At 43.6% G+C, this 21,432-nt stretch overlaps 1 protein-coding gene across 5 annotated transcripts; it reads left to right on the top strand.

Moving 5' to 3' along the window:
* The first annotated feature begins 380 nt into the window (after window positions 1-380).
* Window positions 381-20,733, top strand: scube2 (signal peptide, CUB domain, EGF-like 2). Of its 5 annotated transcripts, none has more exons than XR_016496963.1 (23): window positions 381-635; window positions 1,181-1,297; window positions 1,552-1,677; window positions 1,977-2,111; window positions 3,672-3,797; window positions 3,910-4,026; window positions 4,811-4,900; window positions 5,400-5,516; window positions 6,692-6,814; window positions 8,190-8,306; window positions 8,599-8,721; window positions 9,119-9,235; window positions 9,531-9,615; window positions 9,824-9,951; window positions 10,882-11,045; window positions 11,407-11,613; window positions 16,397-16,567; window positions 17,340-17,507; window positions 17,793-17,954; window positions 18,211-18,408; window positions 18,748-18,900; window positions 19,110-19,189; window positions 19,379-20,733. XR_016496963.1 is itself a non-coding variant. In XM_090239358.1 (23 exons), exons 1-23 carry the CDS (start codon window positions 548-550, stop codon window positions 19,523-19,525), a joined length of 3,063 nt encoding a protein of 1,020 aa, XP_090095484.1. In that variant the 5' UTR covers window positions 381-547; the 3' UTR covers window positions 19,526-20,733. The 5 variants fall into 5 exon arrangements, 4 of the variants coding, with proteins under 4 accessions (XP_090095484.1, XP_090095483.1, XP_090095485.1 ...); XM_090239358.1 differs by having other exon boundaries at window positions 10,882-11,052; window positions 11,410-11,613; XM_090239357.1 differs by having other exon boundaries at window positions 10,882-11,052.
* Window positions 20,734-21,432: the final 699 nt, after the last annotated feature.

The following is a 21,432-nucleotide window of genomic DNA, read 5'->3' as shown; positions in this document are numbered from 1 at the left end:
ATTTATTTTACAAAGTCAGGCTTTTAAGGAATATTTCGGGAACCACTCTTTTCGTCCAGCCAGAAGAGAGACACATTTCCTAGGCCTACTTAAAATACGTTAGGCTACAATTGTATGGTTATAAAATCAGTTATACAGCCTTATCTAATATTCTCAATTGCTTCTGTTTTCAGTACTCTCTCTCTCTCTCTCTCTCTCTCTCTCTCCAAATTCAAGTAAAGGGCTTTATTGACATAGGAAACATTTTTACATTGCCAAAACAAGGGTAATAGATAATAAACACAAGTGAAATAAACAATCAGAACTCAATAGTAAGCATTACACTCATAACGTTTAAAAATAATAGAGACACTATCTCTCTCACTCAGACACACGCACACACACGCACACGCACGCACACACACACACACGTACACTCTTTTCTCTTTCCAAATCCACTCATGAAGCCGACTGACAGGCTAGAATGAAAATGAGGCGGACACTTGGTCAAGACTTCAGTGCAAACGCGTCCTTTTAAGGACACCTCCAAAACTCGGATCATATCACCATGGGAGCTATTTGTAGTGCAAGGGACTTTTGTTTGTTTTTGCTCTTGTTAAATACTCGCCAAATCGCCGCTCTTCTAGAGAATCCAGGTGCGTTGTATGAGTTTCAAAGGCTGTTTTTCTGCACTTTTATAAGAGTGTTTGCGCTCATGTTGTTGTTGTTTTCAAATTATGTATAGTTTCCAACTACTTGGCAGACTTTATTTTGTTTTACATTATTATAGTTTGCCCACTCAGTTTTGGCTTCAATTGTACAAATTGGATCTTGATGAATCTCTTTTGTCTGTTTGCTTTTTTAACGAAGTCCTACATTTTAACCAACCTACTCACTTGTTTTCAGATAAAATGAATAACAAATGTACCAATGATAAGGAATGGGTCCTGACTTGTATTTTTTCTTAATTTTAGTGGTGGATCAGGTTCAATCGGATCAATGTTTTGTTAACTTTAGTACTCAGAACCTGGCGAATTAGACTTTTACCTATTTAACTGAAATGATTCAGCGTTGAATTGAATATTGGGGATTTAATGAGGACCACATTAATCTCATAATCTTAATGTACATGACTAAAATACAGATTACGAAATGTTGTTTCTGGTAACATTTTATGCCATAATGTGGATTTCAAATCCAGATGCATGCGCAGAAGGAAGTGATGGATGTCACATTGATGCTATTTGTCAAAATACCCAAGCCTCTTACAAGTGCTCGTGTAAAGTAGGCTTTAAAGGCGACGGTAAACATTGTGAAGGTAATTATCTCCTCTGTAATTCCTTGTTCCTTTCCTTTTGTATTGGGATCATATGAGACACATTTGAATTCTTTGGACCAATAGTTCCTTGGATTTCAAGACAAGTTTCAATGACATTTTGATTATATATCATATACCTTGGCATAATGCATGACTTTTTATTTAAATGATGTGGCCCATTGTTTGAAAGGACCCTTTTCCATTAAATGCTCAAATGGCAAACATTCATCATTCTCGACTTGACTCCCTTTTAGACATTGATGATTGCGATATCGAGTACAATGGTGGCTGTGTACACGAATGTAACAACATACCAGGCAATTATCGTTGCACTTGCCATGATGGATTCAATTTAGCGCACGATGGACATAATTGTCTTGGTAAGATACATTTCAGACTACAAGGTAAACAACATTTGATGTATTGAGTGTCTGACAATCATTTCGCAGATATAACTTTAGGCCTATACGGTGAATTAAGGTGGCATTAAAAGTGTATAATTTCAATAGGGAATTCGTTTCTATTCTGCTAAAACCATTGAACAATGTGTGACAGCCAGGTAAATAGAGATTTGTTGTAATATTTCTTTATAGTTTTCATGAAGACAGCCTAGGAATTCATGAACATTCATCCAGTTATTTCATTGTTCTGAGAAGTAATGTCCTGGCTCTGCCTGCAGATGTGGACGAGTGTGTCTTCAACAATGGAGGGTGCCAGTATACATGTGTCAACACCATGGGGAGTTATGAGTGCAGCTGCAAAGAGGGCTTCTTCCTCAGTGACAACCAGCACACATGTATCCACCGCTCTGTGGGTGAGTACCCCTGGAATACTTGCCCTGTGATGGCTTCCAACTCTCCTACCCACCTTCAAATGTGTGTATGTATGTATGTGTCTCTCGGTGTCTGTCTGTGTGTGTGTGTGTGTGTGTGTGTGTGTGTGTGTGTGTGTGTGTGCATGCATGTCTGTTGGGTCTCAGTCCATGCATGTTTCTGTATGTTTGTGTCTCAGTCTATGTGTGTGTGTGTGTGTGTGTCCTTATGTGTGTGTGTGTGCATCCCTATGTGTGTGTGTATGTGTGTTTGTGTTAAGGTAGGCTACTAAGCTGTGTCAGGGGCACAGCAGAGAATTATGGAGCTAATTCTCAAATGTTCACATACAAGAGTGTGATTGACAGCACAATGATGGATGACAGCTGTTAAATCGGTCCCCTCTCTGGGGCATTATCAAGAGCAGTCGGGCTCCAAAGGGCCCATGCTGTGGGAAAAGGAGCCCCGTGTCCCAGAGAACAAAACAAGTTAATAACTGCAACACTTGGGCTTTTGTGGCCTGTGTCTTACATTAGAATAAAGCTCTCACAAGTATTGTTGTTTTATTCTCACTAAATTCAATGAAGAGATCCTAAGGTTTTTCACTACATTGGGTTTCCCTTGGAAAAGTTACTAATCCTACCAGCACATCCACTCAGCCGTTGCAGCATAAGAATAAAGGAGCTGCTCTCTACAGTGACCTGGGAGAAGGCCAATGATGGTATTAGGATAGAAGATTCTGACTCCCATACACACTGAGTGTACAGAACATTATGGATATCTGCTCTTTCCATGACATACCATGACATAGGTCGACCAGGTGAATCCAGGTGAAAGCTATTATCCCTTATTGACGTCACTTGTTAAATCCCATTCAATCAGTGTAGATGAAGGGGAGGAGACAAGTTAAAGAAGGATTTTTAAGCCTTTAGACAATTGAGACATGGATTGTGTATGTGGGGGGGGGGGTTGCAACTTAACATTAGGTAGGTGTCCTTAATGTTTTGTAAACTCAGTGTATAAAGTATATGTAGACTGACCACGGTAAAATCTGATTAAAATCTTATCCACTCAAAGTGTTGGTTGTTAGCTTTGTTTCTGCTTGCCTCTCTCCCTCAAGCCATGTCTTTTTGACATGGCTTGAAAAAGCTAGGCCGGCCCAGTCCATTTGGAGTTGCACATTTTTTTATTTTTTTAAAACATTTTTTACCCCTTTTTCTCCCTAATTTCATGGTATCCAATTGTTGTAGTAGCTACTATTTTGTCTCATCGCTACAACTCCCGTACGGACTCGGGAGAGACGAAGGTTGAATGTCATGCTGCACTTGCATGTCAGCTGAATGCATCAGCCCTCTCTAGGAAGTGTTATTGTTGGGCAGGGGGCTTCAATAATCTATCATCAGACATCATTGGTGTTGTGCAGTGTCAGTTGTTTTGCCTCTGTATTTCATTACCATGTACTATGTGTAACAACATGTGACTACACTGTTGTGAGTAGTGTAATTACAGTGTTATTACACAGGTATAGGAGAAACCTAATGTAAAGTGTAACTTCTCTTTCCCAGAGGGCCTTAGCTGTATGAATAAGGAGCATGGCTGTGCTCACATCTGCAAGGAGACACCCAAGGGAGGAGTGTCCTGCGAATGCCGCCCAGGATTCGAGCTGGCCAAGAACCAAAGAGGCTGCATCTGTATGTGTGAAGTTTTGTGATTGATCGTTTAGCCAGCTCAACCAAGAGTTTTGTTTAGATAACACATGAGTTGAACTTTGGAATTGACCCAAGTTTTGTGTTATTGGCCTAGTGACCTGCAACCATGGTAATGGGGGCTGCCAGCACACCTGCGAGGACATGGAGCAGGGACCCATCTGCAGGTGTCATGTGAGGTACACCCTGCACCCTGACGGCAGATCCTGTGTAGGTAAGAGCAGATCAGCCACATCCAGGCCTACTTACATACTACTATGGACCCTCACTTTCTCACAGCCCGATTCCTCCCCTGTAAGCATCTCTACATATAGCAAACCAGATTCCTAGTCAATAATGGTGAAATGGACTGGACCCTTCTAGATATTTCCATCTGTACACTTCTTCATTCTCCTCCTTTTTGTTACTCTCACCCACTGAAACTCACCTGTTTAAAGGATCACATCTTGAGCCTGTGGATGAAATGGCAATCCTTTTGAGGAGCTTGCCATCTCTCCTGACAGCGAGTGTGTATTTCTTCCATTTGCACATGGTGGATATGATAAGCATCAGCCGTCAGATAGGAAGGAGACATACAGTAGGCCTGTGGGTAGTATCTGTTTCTCCCGCGGCGCTACTGTGTGTGTGGGGTCCAAGATTATCACTGAGTTGTCTTCTGCTCCATCTCACAGTTCCATCTCCTGTCTTATCTGACACACGCATAGACAGCCAAACTGCATGTCTTAGGTGTCAACATGCTTCTGGTTCCAGAGAGGAACACAGAACAACATCCAGGGGAGGTAGACTACACTTACAGACCACCAAGGTGTGCACTGGGCAATTCAGCTACTGTGCATCAGCAGACAGAACAGAACAGGAGGCAACTTGGTGCAAACCATTTTCTTAAATGTTGACCTGTGTTTATTTTAGTTATACTAAAATACTGTGTATGTATCTACGTGTATTCTGTTGGTTAGGTTACTGACTGTTACTCATGTCACCCACTGTCTGTATTACAGAGCGGGACGAGACAACTACTGAGAGCTCTGATCACAACGCCACGTCCTTCACTGAGGTGGACAAACGTGTCAAACGCAGACTGCTCATGGGTAATAATTGTATAATTGCACAAATTCCACTATTATTACCCATTGATACTTTTACAACACTAAAATAACAAAACCAAACAGACTCAGCTACTGACTGAGAGAATTCTGTCAGTTGGACTATTTGAATGACTTTAGTTACCATGGGTTATGCTGCCAGGAATCAGCCAGAGGTGTTTTTCAGAGGGGAGAAGAGCAAGGCCCAGTAAACCAAGGCATTCCACAGGCTTTAGAGCAAACTGTGAAATGACTATGGACCCTCACTTTCTCACCGCCCGATTCCTCCCCTGAAATGTATGTATGTATGTGACTGGGTTGCTAGCTCAGTGTCTATGACTACTGCTGTTGTTTACTCAATGTCTGTTGGTAGGGTTAAAAAACAGACTTTGGCAATAGCTCTATAACGACAGTACATAATGTATAGGCATTTTATAACCCTTCATTCAGTATAGTACACAGCAGCAGCATGTTGACATTGAATCTATTCACGCTGGCCTTTCAGAGAACTGTGCGGTAAATAACGGGGGGTGTGACTCCACGTGTAAGGACACATCCACGGGGGTACGCTGCAGCTGCCCTGTGGGCTTCACTCTGCAGCCTGACGGGAAGACCTGCAAAGGTCAGACCAGCCGTCCACCAAGAACCTCAACTCCATCTCTATGTCTGAGTTACAAATGGCACTCTATTTCCTATTTAGTGCACTACTTTTGACCTGGGCCCATAGGGCTCTGGTCAAAAGTAATGCACTTTATAGGGAATAGGTGCCATTTTGGAGGCAGGCCATCTTCATCTCCATCTCTTATTATTCAGTTTAATGTACTTTTATTTAACAAGCTTCACATCTCCCCTCCATAGGTATTTGGACAGTGAAGCTAACATTTTTCATTTGGCTCATTTGACTCTATACTCCAGCAAATGTTTCATATGAGGCTACAGTACAGAATGTCAGGTTTATGTATCAAATTTCCTCCATGTGAATAATTCAAAAGTATTTGGACGAATTCACTTATAGTGTATAAAAGTAGTCAAAAGTTTAGTATTTGGTCCCATATTCCTTGCACGCAATGACTCCATCAAGCTTGTGACTTTACAAACTGGTTGGATGCATTTACAGCTTGTTTTGGTTGAGTTTTGTGTTATATTTTGCCTAACTGGAACTGAATGGTTGAATGATTACTGGAGTAATTTTCTTTCTAAGTGAGTAGATAATATGTTTCTGAATACTAAATTAATCCTGTTAATGCCAGGATTAAGAAAAATCATGAAAGAATTATGAATAATGATGAGTGAGACTGTTCTTTCTGCCTCTGTAATCATTATTCACGAATCATCCATAATCGTGGTAGCATCCATGTAGAATGTAGAAGTTCAGAAACATCTTCTATTCTTACTTACATTAAAAGTGACTCCAAAATGACAGAAGACATTATTCACCATTCAGCTCCTATTGGGCAAAACATAACCCAAAACACAGCCAAAACAAACTGCAAAACTTGATGTAGTCATTGCGTGCAAGGAATATGGGACCAAATGCTAACCTTTTGACAACTTTAACACACTAAAAGTGATATACTTATGACTTCTTTAAATGGGGGGACTAGATACATAAAGTTCTTTCATTTCTAAATGGTTAAACAGATATGTATCGAAATTCCCTCAAATAAAAGCTGACATAATGTACCGTCTCCTAAGTATAGAGACACATTTTAAAAAATTGCTTCTCTGACCAAATATATATGGAGGGGAGTGTATGTTTGTCTGAATAATAACAGTTTTATAATTTGCTTCTCACAGACATTAATGAGTGTGAGCTGCACAACGGCGGTTGCGACCACTTCTGCAGGAACACCATCGGCAGCTTTGAGTGTAACTGCTGGAAGGGCTTCAAGCTGCTTACTGACGAGCGCTCCTGTCAGGGTAGGCCTCTTCTCTTCATTCTCCTGTCAGGGTAGGCCTCTTCTCTTCACTCTCCTGTCAGGGTAGGTCTATTCTCTTCACTCTCCTGTCAGGGTAGGCCTCTTCTCTTCACGCTCCTGTCAGGGTAGGCCTCTTCTCTTCACTCTCCTGTCAGGGTAGGCCTCTTCTCTTCACTCTCCTGTCAGGGTAGGCCTCTTCTCTTCACTCTCCTGTCAGGGTAGGCCTCTTCTCTTCACGCTCCTGTCAGGGTAGGCCTCTTCTCTTCACGCTCCTGTCAGGGTAGGCCTATTCTCTTCACTCTCCTGTCAGGGTAGACCTCTTCTCTTCACGCTCCTGTCAGGGTAGGCCTCTTCCCTTCACTCTCCTGTCAGGGTTGGCCTCTTCTCTTCACTCTCCTGTCAGGGTAGGCCTCTTCTCTTCACTCTCCTGTCAGGGTAGGCCTCTTCTCTTCACTCTCCTGTCAGGGTAGGCCTCTTCTCTTCACGCTCCTGTCAGGGTAGGCCTCTTCTCTTCACGCTCCTGTCAGGGTAGGCCTCTTCTCTTCACTCTCCTGTCAGGGTAGGTCTCTTCTCTTCACGCTCCTGTCAGGGTAGGCCTCTTCTCTTCACTCTCCTGTCAGGGTAGGCCTCTTCTCTTCACTCTCCTGTCAGGGTAGGCCTCTTCTCTTCACTCTCCTGTCAGGGTAGGCCTCTTCTCTTCACTCTCCTGTCAGGGTAGGCCTCTTCTCTTCACGCTCCTGTCAGGGTAGGCCTCTTCTCTTCATTCTCCTGTCAGGGTAGGCTTTTTCTCTTCACTCTCTTTTCAGGGTAGGCCTCTTCTCTTCACGCTCCTGTCAGTGTAGGCCTCTTCTCTTCACTCTCTTTTCAGGGTAGGCCTCTTCTCTTCACTCTCCTGTCAGGGCAGGCCTCTTCTCTTCACTCTCCAGCCAGTGTAGGCCTCTTCTCTTCACTCTCCTGTCAGGGTAGGCCTCTTCTCTTCACTCTCTTTTCAGGGTAGGCCTCTTCTCTTCACTCTCCTGCCTGTCTGCCCTACATCTGGGGAAGGGGCTGGGACAGCACAGTATACTGAGCTGTTGTTCTGTGTAGGTGCTGCTGGAAGATAAGACAGAGAGGGTAGGAGGCTGAACGGTTTGCCAGTATTGACTTGAAGAATTCCTCTGAAGATCCTTAACGTGCTAGTTTAAAGCTTAACGTTTAGTAAATACTGATTTCATCCCTCTGATACAACTCGTCATTAAGATACTGCTGTCTCTAAAATTAACTATCAAAAGACAATGCCACAATTCATCACCTAGTGATACCATGCTGTACCATTTAAAACCCCAATTTCTACTACCTTAAATTGAAAAAGAATATCCCTCTGCTTTTAATGACAGATATAGACGAGTGTTATTTCGAAAGGACATGTGGTCACACGTGTGTGAACTCCCCTGGTGGTTTTGAGTGTGTTTGCAGCAAAGGGTACACCCTGTATGGACTGGCCCACTGTGGAGGTAAGACTATAAAACTAATGCTTATGGGGTATTATACTTATGGTATGGGGAAAGGGCTTTGACACCATTCTGAATAGTTCATGTTTGGGTTTTCTATAAACTAATGTGTATAGGGTATTATGCTTATGGTGAAAGGGCTTTGGTACCATCTATACAATTTCACACCATTCTGAATAATTCATTGTAGTGTTTTTAGTAGTTTTTGCTGAAAAAATAATGGATGCTTTGTGAATGAGGTGAGGTGAGAGATGCTGTGAATAACATATGGATGTTTTCCCTGCTTTCTCCTCAGATATAAATGAGTGCAGTGTGAACAACGGAGGTTGTGAGCAGGGTTGTGAGAACACCATGGGCGGGTTTGAGTGCCAGTGCCACCCTGGTTATAAGCTACACTGGAACAAAAAGGATTGTATCGGTAAGACAGTGCCCCTTCAGGCCTGGGGGCTCTAGACGGTTTGGGGTGTGTTGTGATAAACTGCTAAGTTTTTGGTCAACTGTTTTTTACATAAAATCATACATGTGTACCACATGTACGTTTTGAAACTTTTGGGGACTAAAAACAGGAGATACTTCGAGTTATTTTCTTCTCTTTCTCTTTACTGCTCTGTTTTTCTCTCTGGCCTTTGGTTTAAAACCTGGGACAAAAGTAGAATAAAGGCAATTGCTGCTGTTCCCATTTTCTTCTTGTCCTTGGATAGGTTTCACTCTTTTCCCACAACTTCTCACAACTTCTACCCTCCTCCGTCTGTCTGTCTTTCTACCACGGTCCAAGTCTGCTTTTCACCTGTGAGTTTGTTATGGTTTCCATCTAGAGGCAGAGGGTTTCCCAGCAACAAAGCCCCCCTCTAAACCGACCTTAAACTGCAGCAGGCAGGAGGGAGGTGACCGCTGCTACCTGACCTGCCAGTCCCAGGTCCACATCACCAGTGGTGAGTTATCAGTTACTACTACTACTACTATTGGTCTGCATCCCAAATGGCACCCTATTCCCTTTATATTACACAACTTTTGTCCAGCGCCCACATGGCTCTGGTCAAGGGTAGTGCCCTATACAGGAAATATGGTACCATTTGGGACAGAAATTGAGTTACTACTACAATCAGTCTGCAGAGCAGCGCTGTCTCATGTTCCAGCACCCGTCTGTTTGTTTTTGTCGACCAGGCCTTTTGTGGCTCTGCCTTTTGTCTTTGGTGGCCTGTCTCATGCCCCTGTGTGCGTTTACAGGGACGGAGGATTCTTATACAGTGACCTGTGGAATGCCTCTGCCCTGCTTGGCTGGAGCACAAAGGAATGGAAGTGGCTCGTATTGCTTGGGCAAGTACACACCATCACAGGTCTGCATCAGCCTCTGTCACTCCAGCCTGACCTAAACAACCAGAAACACAACATATAAAGACAAAACAACGTCATACCAAATCAAGTCTTCAGTATTCACATTTTCATTTACAGACATACGGAAGTCAAGGGATTTTTCCTTTTTATCAAAGGTGAACAATGTGCTATTATTTCCTTTGTACCGTAGGACCAGAAATGTCAAGTGTCCTGCGAATTAAGACCACAGCCACTTTTAAGTCTGGCACAGGAAAGTGCAACTTGAAACGTAGTCAAGAGAGGCTGAAGGAGAGCCTGAACGCAGCTCACTCAGGTACAGCGGTTTCTAACAAGTCCAACAGCTCCTCATTCATTAAAACAATGCAGATTAACCTGGCACTGCCTACATATCATGCAACAAACTTGATAACAGGAACCAAACCCCGAGGCTGCTTAGATTGTAGTAAACTGGGAGTGAGCTAAATATGAAAGAAATATGTGGGGGGAAGTAGTGCGGTCTGAAATGTTTTGAATGTCTCAGCACTGCACATTGGCTGGCATTGACAGGGGAAAACGTAATTAGCCATAGCAGGCCTTTCACTTGGCCCCTACCCAGCTATCAATCAAACAAACTTCCAATTGTTGGATCAAATATTTTCTACAATGAGTTCCGGCATGGTGTTCAAATAAAAAGGGAGCTTTTCCCACTCTCCTCTCGTTACCCCCCTGTCCAAAGGCAACAAAAAGGGCAGGAGGAAAAGAGTGCATGTTTAAAGAATGATTAGAAACATCAGTACTTGAACAGTGCTAGAGGTATCACTACAGACCCTGGTTCGATCCCGGACTGTCTCTCAACCAGCCGTGATCGGGAGTCCAATAGGGCGGTGCACAATTGGCCCAGCGCTGTCCGGGTTAGGGGAGGGTTTGGCCGGTGTAGGCCGTCATTGTAAAATAAGAATTTGTTCTTAACTAACTTGCCTAGTTAAATAAAGGTTAAATAACAAATTAAACCACACAAAGGATATAATCTCCTTAGATTTAAGTGTTGTGACATTGCAATTAAGTTTTATCCTCACTCTACCTGCTACAGTTAACCAGTTATACACCATATAGTTATTCAGTAACGTGTGTGTGTGTGTTTGTCTCCATGCATGCATGTGTGTGTGTGTTTGTCTCCGTGCATGCATGTGTGTGTGTGTGTTTGTCTCCGTGCATGCATGTGTGAGTGCATGTCCATGTCCTGTGTGGCTGGTCGTGTCCACAGACAGCAGGTCCCCCTTCACGGAGAACGTCCAGTTCAGCTATGTGCGCTTGCGCTGCAGCTCGTCTGGCCCCCGGATGCAGAGCCGCCACGGCAGGAAGGCGGGTTACGAGGAGGAGGGCTCCGCCATCACGGCTGAGTTTGAGTTGGATGTGAACCTAGAGGAGGTAACAGGTTGGTCTCTCTGCCCTGCCCTGCTGTGACCCCAGTCCTCTGGCTGACACTCTGCTTCCTGTTTCTCTCTCTGCTCTTGCTTTTCGTCACTTAACAAGCCAAACATGTGAAAGTATCTCCTGTTTTGAGGTGGTGGGATCTTTGGGGAAGGTGTAGGTTTGGAGGTTTCTCTTGTATTCTGAGGGAGCAAGTGGTTGATCAAATGTTCTGGTGTCTGTGTGTTGGAATGGATATGTACACAAGTGTGTGTGTCTGTCTATTTTAGTACCGGTATGTGTGTGTGGTTTTGTTTGCGTGTGTATTGTGGTCTCATTGCGTTGCAAGGACAGTTTTGGTATCTGGTGTTTCTCTCAGCAGAGAGCTGTGACCTGGGCTGTGTGCGCCGGCGCTCAGAGAAGAGGCTGAGGAAGACTATCCGTACCCTGAGGAAGTCCATCCACCGGGAGCAGTTCCACCTCCACTTCGCTGGCTCTAACTACGAGCTGGCCAAGAGGCTGGCCCGGCCGGTGGACTTACCGGAACACTGTTGGAAAGGGCAGGTACTGGTGGACAGGAAGTGTGGTGAGTGAGCATCTTAAATGTTCTGAGTATCATAAGATTTAGGTATAAATGTATGTATAAAATGAGTATCATCTTGAGTGTTCTGAGTATCATAAGATTTAGGTAGAAATGTATGTATAAAATGAGTAGCATCTTGAGCATCTACCTGTATCTGTTTCTGCCTGTATCTGAGCCACCCATGGAGTCAAGTCCTGGCTCCCACACAGAGCAGCTCATAGTCATAGCCATGCCAGCAAGATATATATAGACAGGTTTGTTTATTGATTGGATTTGGAGCAGGTGTTGGCCAGATTACTGCCATATTTGGGTGTCGACATGCTGTAATGAGCTAGTATGGGGAGTGCTTGCTCGGCTCGCATGGAGAAAAGAGAGCCCGTTGTTGATTGGCTCGCAGAGCTAGGAGATCTTCCAGCATCTCCGTGGGATAAAGTGCAACAGAAGGAGTGATGGCAGCCGCTAGCTTTTGCTGTTGATTCCGCTGGTCCTATTTAGTTTTACAGCCATAATGGAGGAAAAGTCTATTAGCTTTAATGACACCCTGTCAACATCAGCAGTGGAAAGGAGGTTGGCATGTGTTTTCTCTGTCGGAGGGGAGGGGAGCAGAGAGCTGCGTGGCCCCAGTTCAGGGCCTCACAGTAAGCTGAGTAAGCCCACTGCCTGCTGCTGCATTCTGCCTGTCTGTCTCAGTGTGGTCAGTAGAAGAGAGTCAGTTTTCTGTCCACCGTTAACTCTGTAATGATTGGTCGTCTACCTCTAGAGCCCCTGTGCCCCTGTGTTTTTAAGGGGTCTGAAGACTATTGTAGATCGACCTCTCAAAGCTGTTCTAGCCTGCCTCTGTCTTGATCCAGAGCTCTCCTCTCTTTCCCCCTGTCCTTATTGAGGTTGAGTGGGTGAGGATGGAGGGGGTTGAGTGGGTGAGGATGGAGGGGGTTGAGTGGGTGAGGATGGAGGGGGTTGAGTGGGTGAGGGTGGAGGGGGTTGAGTGTGTGAGGGTGGAGGAGTTTGAGTGGGGGAAGGATGGTGTTTGATCCATTCTGGTTCATAGAGATTTTTAGGAATAAAGACTGCCCATAGCTGGTTAAATGTATTGATTTTCACACAAGAGGGAAATAGTCTAACAGTTTTACAAACCAAGCATCCCTTAATCCAAGGTATCCCCAGCGAAGTGAACTCTCGCTGGTGTCCATTTCTTTCTACCTCCAAATAACAGGAGACTAACATTTTGTGCTGGATTCAAATGACCCTTAACTGTTGATTTTGCTTTGTAGCTTTGTTGCTTGTTGTTTTTGTGTTTCATATGACTTACCTCATAAGTAAATCTTAAGTCGTAAAACAAAAAATAACTCAGAAGAGTAAAGTTACCCGTGTGTAGGATTCCCACACTGCAGTTGGTTTCAGATGATCATTAAGCAGACCAGTGGACAGGCAGGGGTGTAGACATGTAATTTGGAAGGGGGGCTGAAAGGGAGCCGTAACCCCCAGCTCTATAATGGAGCTCTATTTTTCCCTCCACCCCTGGCTTAGCTCACTAAGTGCAGTTTAACCCTTTCAGTTTGCCCACTCCATTGTAAATCCCATTGGGGCTTGTTCTCACTGCTTCATTTGGGAGAGAAATCCTCCAAACAACACGGCCTCAGCCTCACTCGTACTGAGAGAAAGCAATGCCTTCTTATTCCTCACTCATAAAATATCTAGCGCTCTTTCTCTCTAACCAAATTCTGAACGTTATGAATCTCATGATATAGTACCCGGCAGTATTCCAATAAACCAACTGGTGAAATATCTCCTATGTTTAATCAGAGTTCATTCTAAACTCAGCAAAAAAATAAATGTCCTCTCACTGTCAACTGCGTTTATTTTCAGCAAACTTAACATGTGGAAATATTTGTATGAACATAACAAGATTCAACAACTGAGACATAAACTGAACAAGTTCCACAGACATGTGACTAACAGAAATAGAATAATGTGTCCCTGAACAAAGGGGGTGTCAAAATCAAAAGTAACAGTCAGTATCTGGTGTGGCCACCAGCTGCATTAAGTATTGCAGTGCATCTCCTCCTCATGGACTGCACCAGATTTGCCAGTTCTTGCTGTGAGATGTTACCCCACTCTTCCACCAAGGCACCTGCAAGTTCCCAGACATTTCTGGGGGAATGACCCTAGCCCTCACCCTCCGATCCAACAGGTCCCAGACGTGCTTTTAGGGATTGAGATCCGGGCTCTTCGCTGGCCATGACAGAACACTCACATTCCTGTCTTGCAGGAAATCACGCACAGAACGAGCAGCATGGCTGGTGGCATTGGGATGCTGGAGGGTCATGTCAGGATGAGCCTGCAGGAAGGGTATCACATGAGGGAGGAGGTTGTCTTCCCTGTTACGCACAGCATTGAGATTGCCTGCAATGACAATAAGCTCAGTCCGATGATGCTGTGACACACCGCCCCAGACCATGATGGATCCTCCACCTCCAAATCGATCCCGCTCCAGAGTACAGGCCTCGGTGTAACGCTCATTCCTTCGATGATGAACGCGAATCCGACCATCACCCCTGGTAAGACAAAACCGCGACTCGTCAGTGAAGAACACTTTTTGCCAGTCCTGTCTGGTCCAGCGACGGTGGGTTTGTGCTCATAGGCGACGTTGTTGCCGGTGATGTCTGGTGAGGACCTGCCTTACATCAGGCCTACAAGCCCTCAGTCCAGCCTCTCCCAGCCTATTGCAGACAGTCTGAGCACTGATGGAGGGATTGTGTGTTCCTGGTGTAACGCAGACAGTTGTTGTTGCCATCCTGTACCTGTCCCCCAGGTGTGATGTTCGGCTGTACCGATCCTATGCAGGTGTTGTTACACGTGGTCTGCCATTGCGAGGATGATCAGCTTTCCGTCCTGTCTCCCTTAGCGCTGTCTTAGGTGTCTCACAGTACGGACATTGCAGTTAATTGCCCTGGCCACATCTGCAGTCCTCATGGCTCCTTGCAGCATGCCTAAGGAATGTTCACGCAGATGAGCAGGGACCCTGGCCATCTTTCTTTTGGTGTTTTTCAGAGTCAGTAGAAAGGCCTCTTTAGTGTCTTAATGACTATTCCACAGGTGCATGTTCATTAATTGTTTATGGTTCATTGAACAAGCATGGGAAACAGTGTTTAAACCCTTTACAATGAAGATCTGTGAAGTTATTTGGATTGTTACGAATTATCTTTGAAAGACAGGGTCCTGAAAAAGGGACGTTTCTTTTTTTTCATGACTGATCAACAACAACATTTGCATTTCCGTATGCCTCAACCCAGTATAAGAATCAGCTGTATGTTGGACTTTAGTTTCAGACCACTTAATGGGGCAGAATGACTGTATTACTATGAAAAAAACAACAATAGCCAACAGCAAAACTTGCCAGTGTGTAGGGTCTGAAACCCTGTGTACGAGTATTCTCCTGATCTCTGTTACGTAAAATAGTGCATGTTCATTTTAACATTGGAGATGATTAGGAAGTGCTGTTGATTCAAGCTGGGAGTTTGAGTGCTATATCCCCCCCTCAGTCAGGGCCACTCTGCATGACCCCAGCCACTAAACTGCTGCAGAGAATTGACTTCAGCGACACCATGGGAATGAATTAGCATCAGCTGTTTGGGCCTCTGCTTGATAGGCGCAAGAAGTGATTGGGGCAGGCAGAATGGGTGGATTCAGAACTCTGACCCCTTTTATTGGGTTCAGCTCCTTACCATTGTGATACCATAGTGTTTGCCTATGTCATCAAATACTTGAATAGAGGTGAAAGGTCTTTTAAACCTCTTTGGGGGCATCATTTCGAGGACTCTATAGAATTGCCTCTGCATTTGAAAGGTTTCAAGGTTTTTGTTCTCTCTCTCTTCTCTTCTCTTCTCTCGCTCTCTTCTCTTCTCTCGCTCTCTCCATCAAATAAAAGCTGGTGGAGACAACGAGACGGTGGCTCCTCATGGTCATTCAGGATAAACAAAAGGCAGAAAAAATTAACTGCTCTTGAGAGAATTACATTTTCTTTCTCAAAGAAAATCAAGTTGCTGAGTCACATATAATGGATGTGTGTTAAAGGCTTTGTGTGTTCCTCATTAACTCATTATGTCTGGTTCTCTCCTGAAAAGCTCTTCTTACTTAGATTTCCCTGAAGGATATTTTTTTATGAAAACGCAAAATGATTTCACTTCACTGCTCTCTGTTTGGAGAGATGATTAGATGTAATTTCCCCCTTTAAGAAGTTCTTGACATCACCAGACACACAATAATTCAAACATAAATTAGAGACGTTGTTCTACAAAGTAAAACATGAAAAGGGGGAAATGAAAGCTGATGGTGTGCATCCCTGTAATCAGGCTTTGCACGCTCTATGAGATAACAGACAAACATTCATTTTGACTGGCTCTGTGTGTGCTTTGGTAGAGGTGAGGGTGCTTAGGATGGTATGTAGAGTTCTTTCCCCAATGCACACCGGTGTAATGTGAAGTGTAAGAACTTGTTTGATGTGGGACTCAAAAGCATCTGGAGAGCAGCTCAGCGCTCTTATGTCTTTATTTGTGCATAGCTGCAGCAGGTCGATTTGCAATGCCTTTTTAGCAGCTTAACACCGGGCCTCTTGTGGTGGGCTTGAATGCCAGTGTGTGTGTGTGTGTGTGTGTGTGTGTGTGTGTGTGTGTGTGTGTGTGTGTGTGTGTGTGTGTGTGTGTGTGTGTGTGTGTGTGTGTGTGTTGTGTTTGTGTAGCATCCCTATTATCTAGCCAATCTGCCTCATTCTTCTACCTTTTGCTAGTGATCTGCACTGTTGGAACGTACTATGACAGGGATCAGGGAAGGTGTGTTCTGTGTCCAGCTGGAATGTACCAAGATGAAGAGGCAAAGAATTCTTGTGAGGTCTGCCCAGGGCCAGAGGTGAGAGGAAGCCCCAGGTCGGTTGGGGCGCGGAATATCTCTGAGTGTGGAGGTAAGGCTCAAGAGTTGAGGATATGAGTAATCATGTATCTCCTAACTGTGTACAAGACATGGGACATGAGTCACCTTGGACACTTACTTAATCAACCATAATAATCATAAAGATAACTGCAGCAAAATACACTGAGCTCCATCAAAGACCTTGGCATAGTTTTCCCTCATGGTTTGATCTTTAAAAAAAAGTGATCTTAAAACTAGTCTCCCAGTCAGAATCACATCCTGTTATGAGTATATATGAAATACACAGGAAGGAGTGATACCCTGATCAACATCTCCCCACAGGCAGATGTTCTGCTTTGTATAAAGTCGTGTAAGCCTCGGAACATTCAAGCCCTGTTTGAATTAAACAGCCACACCCGGCCCCTGCCCACTCCTGAATAAAGAGAAGAAGGGGCCACCATGTTTTCACCCCCCCAAACACTGTTATCACAGCCTATTTATGGCTAAGCCACAGATCCCATCTCCTGCTTTCCCCACCAATAGACTAAACAAAAAAGAGCTATGGGGAGAGACAGTTTGTTAAAGTCAGTCAGGAGATATGAGAGAGGTTGTTCCATGGTAGATAATGTCCTTGCGTTACATCACTCCACGGACATCTGCTCTCCCGGAACGTAGTCTTATTGTGGAAGAGGGCTCGTCTTTAAGTCGCTCTGGATAAGAGTGTCTGTCTGCTAAATGACCACATGTACGATGGGAATGTTGCTTTGAGCAGACTGAGTAAAACAAGTGTCCCTCTGACCAGTCCTCTGTTGTTGTTTTCCCAGGTCAATGTCCCCCTGGTCAGTTCTCCCATGATGGCTTCATCCCTTGCCTGCCCTGTCCCCTGGGTACCTACCAACCAGAGGTGGGGCGCACTTCCTGTTTCCACTGTGGAGGAAACCTGGTCACCAAACACAATGGTGCCGTGTCCTTCCAGGAGTGTGAGACCAAAGGTGAGGGGTCAGCTTATCCATCCCATGTAGTTATGCCTATAAAGTCTGGATGTGAGTCCCAAGAGACCCAAATGCCACCCTATTCTCTACACAATGTATAACTTTGTGTAGAGAAAAGTAGTGCACTATATAGGGAATAGGGTGGCATTTGGAAGACACTCTGGATTTTTAAGGGAACTCCCCTGCAGTTTGTAGTTTATGGAAATATACTACATTGGTTTATGTTGGTGTATGTTGGTGTTTGAGAGGTGCTAAACCGTGGTACACTCTATTCTGCTCCTTTAGTCCAGTGTTCACCAGGACATTACTACAACACCAGCACACACCGCTGTATCCGTTGTCCCATGGCGACGTATCAGATGGAGTTTGGTCAGAATTACTGCATCTCCTGCCCAGGAAATACCACCACCGACTTTGACGGCTCCACCAACATCATGCAGTGCAAAAGTATGTATGTTCACACAAGAGTTGTCTGTGTGTGCGTACGTTTGTGCGTGCATGTGTATGTATTTGTGTGTTCATGGCTTCACACTTTAGATGTACTTAATGACTACACATAGAGTAAACTAAAACTACATGCAGGTTTCTTTACTGTGCTCAAATAAATATTGTTCCTGTCCTGCTTTGGGATGCTACTGTAGATAATTAGCGTCGCAGCACCAAGGCAGCATAAACTATTTGACACTATCCTGTCACCTCACAGACAGACACTGTGGTGGAGAGATGGGAGATTTCACTGGCTACATCGAGTCTCCCAACTACCCAGGGAACTACCCAGCCAACATCGAGTGCACCTGGACCATCAACCCACCGCCCAAGCGCAGAATCCTCATCGTGGTCCCAGAGATCTTCCTCCCCATCGAGGATGAGTGTGGAGACTACCTGGTCATGAGAAAGAGCTGTGAGTGTTTGTTTTTCTGTGTGTGCGTGCATGCATGAGTCTGTCTGTCTGTGTGTGTTGTGTTGGAGGTTAGAGCTTGTTAGGTGACTGGGTGTTATCATGGTGCTATAGTATTAATGTGATTTCTCTGCAGGTGACCAGATGTTGGTGATGAATGTCTTTAGCATTATAAGATGGTGGCAGTGTTGGTAGGAGGTTCTGTATAATAGGATAGCACCTCTCAGAGATCATGGGGGTTACTATGGGCTTCTAATAGACCATTAGATCTGGCCACCTTCAGAGTAATGAATGGTGCTAATGTTGGATTTGTCATAATGTGACCATATCCTCAATTCACAGCTCTCTCCAACTCTGTGACGACCTATGAGACCTGCCAGACCTATGAACGGCCTATTGCCTTCACCTCCCGCTCCAAGAGGCTGTGGATACAGTTTAAATCGAATGAAGCGAACAGTGGGAAGGGCTTCCAAGTCCCTTATGTGACCTATGATGGTAAGAGACATCCTTAATGGTGGAAATATTGACATTTAAATTACACATGCTTAAAAACAATGGATCAAGTGTCTGTAAAATATTATTTAATTTTGAATTTTAAGTCTGGATAGGTCTACATAATACCACAAATGTGTCACCTACTTCCAATTGCACAAATAATATAGAAATATACTCTTGGGTATGTTTATATATGATATATGTTTCAGAGGACTACCAGGAACTCATTGAAGATATAGTCAGAGATGGAAGATTATATGCCTCTGAAAATCACCAAGAAATTCTCAAGGTAAAGATTTCATGTATTTCCTGTGGAAAAAGCTTTTGTCTGCCATATACTACCCTCTTGTGGACACAATAAGAAATTCAGGATGCAAACTTCACTTGAGCACCAACGTAAAAATGTCAGATGATTGTTGGCTCTGTCTGAGATTGAACTCCAACCTGTACTAATTTTTGGTTTACATTTTCTTCTCAGGACAAGAAGCTTATGAAGGCACTGTTTGATGTATTGGCCCACCCACAGAACTTCTTCAACTACACAGCACAGGAGTCAAGAGAAATGTTCCCCAAATCCTTCATCCGATTTCTACGTTCTAAAGTCTTGAGATTCCTTCGCCCTTAAGAAGGCACTCTCATCAAGTTGCTTTGTGGATATCTCAGATACTCCCGAGAAAAGAGTCCTTTACTTCTCCTCTCTGTACAGAGACTGACTGAGTCTAGAGTTGACTAAGAGAGATGGCCTCAGACACTTTCCGCAAATGGACTTCAATTGGACCTTCTGGGAATAGGTGGGTAGTGGACTGTCATGGTGCAGACAAGTGGCAGCTCCCGCTATCACATCTGGTCTACATTCTAGAGCTACGTTTTTTGTACTTCGATACCACATCTATCTCTGATACTTCCATACACTCCTGTGTGTGAGCATTGCAACATTTAGACAGACTTTGTCTTTTCCTTTTGATTTTAAACTTTCAGTCTCAGGAATAAAGCTTGAAGTGGTAAGCTGATTTGATTGTTAGCATTTAAATTCATGAAAGCTTCGATTTGCATACGGGTGTAACAACAACATCTTGAAAATAATTATGGTAAATGGAACTTTCACCAATAGCATAGAAAGCGGATGAGAAAAGACTCTTGATTATGTATAACAAGTTAACTGAGGTTTATGCTAAATGTCAACCACATAGATAGTGTATACCTATAACATACATTATTAAAGTCATGTTTCACATTTAGATCAGAATTGTTGACAGAAATATGTCTGAATATGAGAAAAGAATATAGCACAAATGTGACCTGATGGTGGGAACTTTAAAGCACTACAAAGAATGTAGTGATACCACAAAATAAAGTATCCTTATGAATGTATTGTATATTGTGTAAAAAGTACTAGATGAAAATGTTAACGTATTGTAGTTAACTGCATTCCTGACACGTGTGCAGTATCGACACATCCCTTCACAACCGGTATTTTTTCTGTCCCGAAAACATAGTTGTACTTTAAAAATGACTGGACAATGAATACTCCATGCCACTGGGCTTTGAGTGAACAACAGATGCCCATGGATCAAGACTAGCTCTTCACTATGATCATTCAAACAGCTACCAAAGACTACTTTTCACTACTCATAGAAGTGAGATTATTGAGTGGTGTGACTAGAAATGTAGAGCAATATGAGGGGGATCAGGTGAGATTATACATTCCAGATATGGAATGAGAGGTTTGTGAAATAGAATTGCTCTATTCACTTATGACTTAGCAAATAAATGTATGTCTATATTTTTATGTTTGTACATATAATATGTTGTAAATAAAGCAAATAAACATAATATTGTGCTTTTGCTTTACTTCTTTTACTTTCTGATATGCTATTTTCAATATAAGCAACAATGCCCAAATCCAAATAATACATTCATTATGTCGTTTTTTATATAGGCTCTATAACATAAGTTATTGTGTTACATTAGTTATAATTGTTTTTGCTCTTGAATTAAAGAAAAACTTGCCTGCCACACTGTCACCTATTGTAATTACTTAAAATTCACATTGATTATATTTTCAGCACTGTATCAGAGGCATTGGGAAATCAGAGACACTAAGAAAACAGAAGTGTTAACGCTATCAGGCGTCCTTGGGATGACCCTACCCTAAATTTACCATAGTCTCGCGTTGCCATACCTCCAAAATCACGGTGTTGTCACGGGAAGCCTGGTTCGCGACGAGGCTACCCTAACCCGTACCAAAGATTTGCATAACTAAACCAATGCCACAGCCTGTCGTTTCCAATCGGAAACAAATAGCAAATAAGTAATAATGGGGAGAACAAGCAAGGAGTTAGGGAGATCCTATTGGCCTCTGCATATTTCCGTTAGGGAACGTGCGTGTGCAATAACTCAATTCGACTTTGCACTCCTAAACGCGGTTTCTTACAACTTTGGCAATGGGTAAAGTCTGCATAACATATTTTTAGTTTGGGAACACAAATCCATATGTTCCCACTGCCGGCCAGAGGGCTTCCATATTTAGTA

This window comes from Oncorhynchus mykiss, chromosome 6 (genome assembly GCF_057628025.1).
Source record: "Oncorhynchus mykiss isolate SJ-2025 chromosome 6, ASM5762802v1, whole genome shotgun sequence".
Taxonomy (NCBI): domain Eukaryota; kingdom Metazoa; phylum Chordata; class Actinopteri; order Salmoniformes; family Salmonidae; genus Oncorhynchus; species Oncorhynchus mykiss.
This window is presented reverse-complemented; position numbering and strand designations above follow the sequence as displayed.

Coding starts and splice junctions, on each gene's coding strand:
- scube2 (XM_090239357.1), top strand. CDS start 548: ATGGGAGCTATTTGTAGTGCAAGGGACTTTTGTTTGTTTTTGCTCTTG. Junction 16,568..17,339: donor GAATATCTCTGAGTGTGGAG/GTAAGGCTCAAG, acceptor TTGTTTTCCCAG/GTCAATGTCCCCCTGGTCAG. Junction 17,508..17,792: donor CCAGGAGTGTGAGACCAAAG/GTGAGGGGTCAG, acceptor CTGCTCCTTTAG/TCCAGTGTTCACCAGGACAT.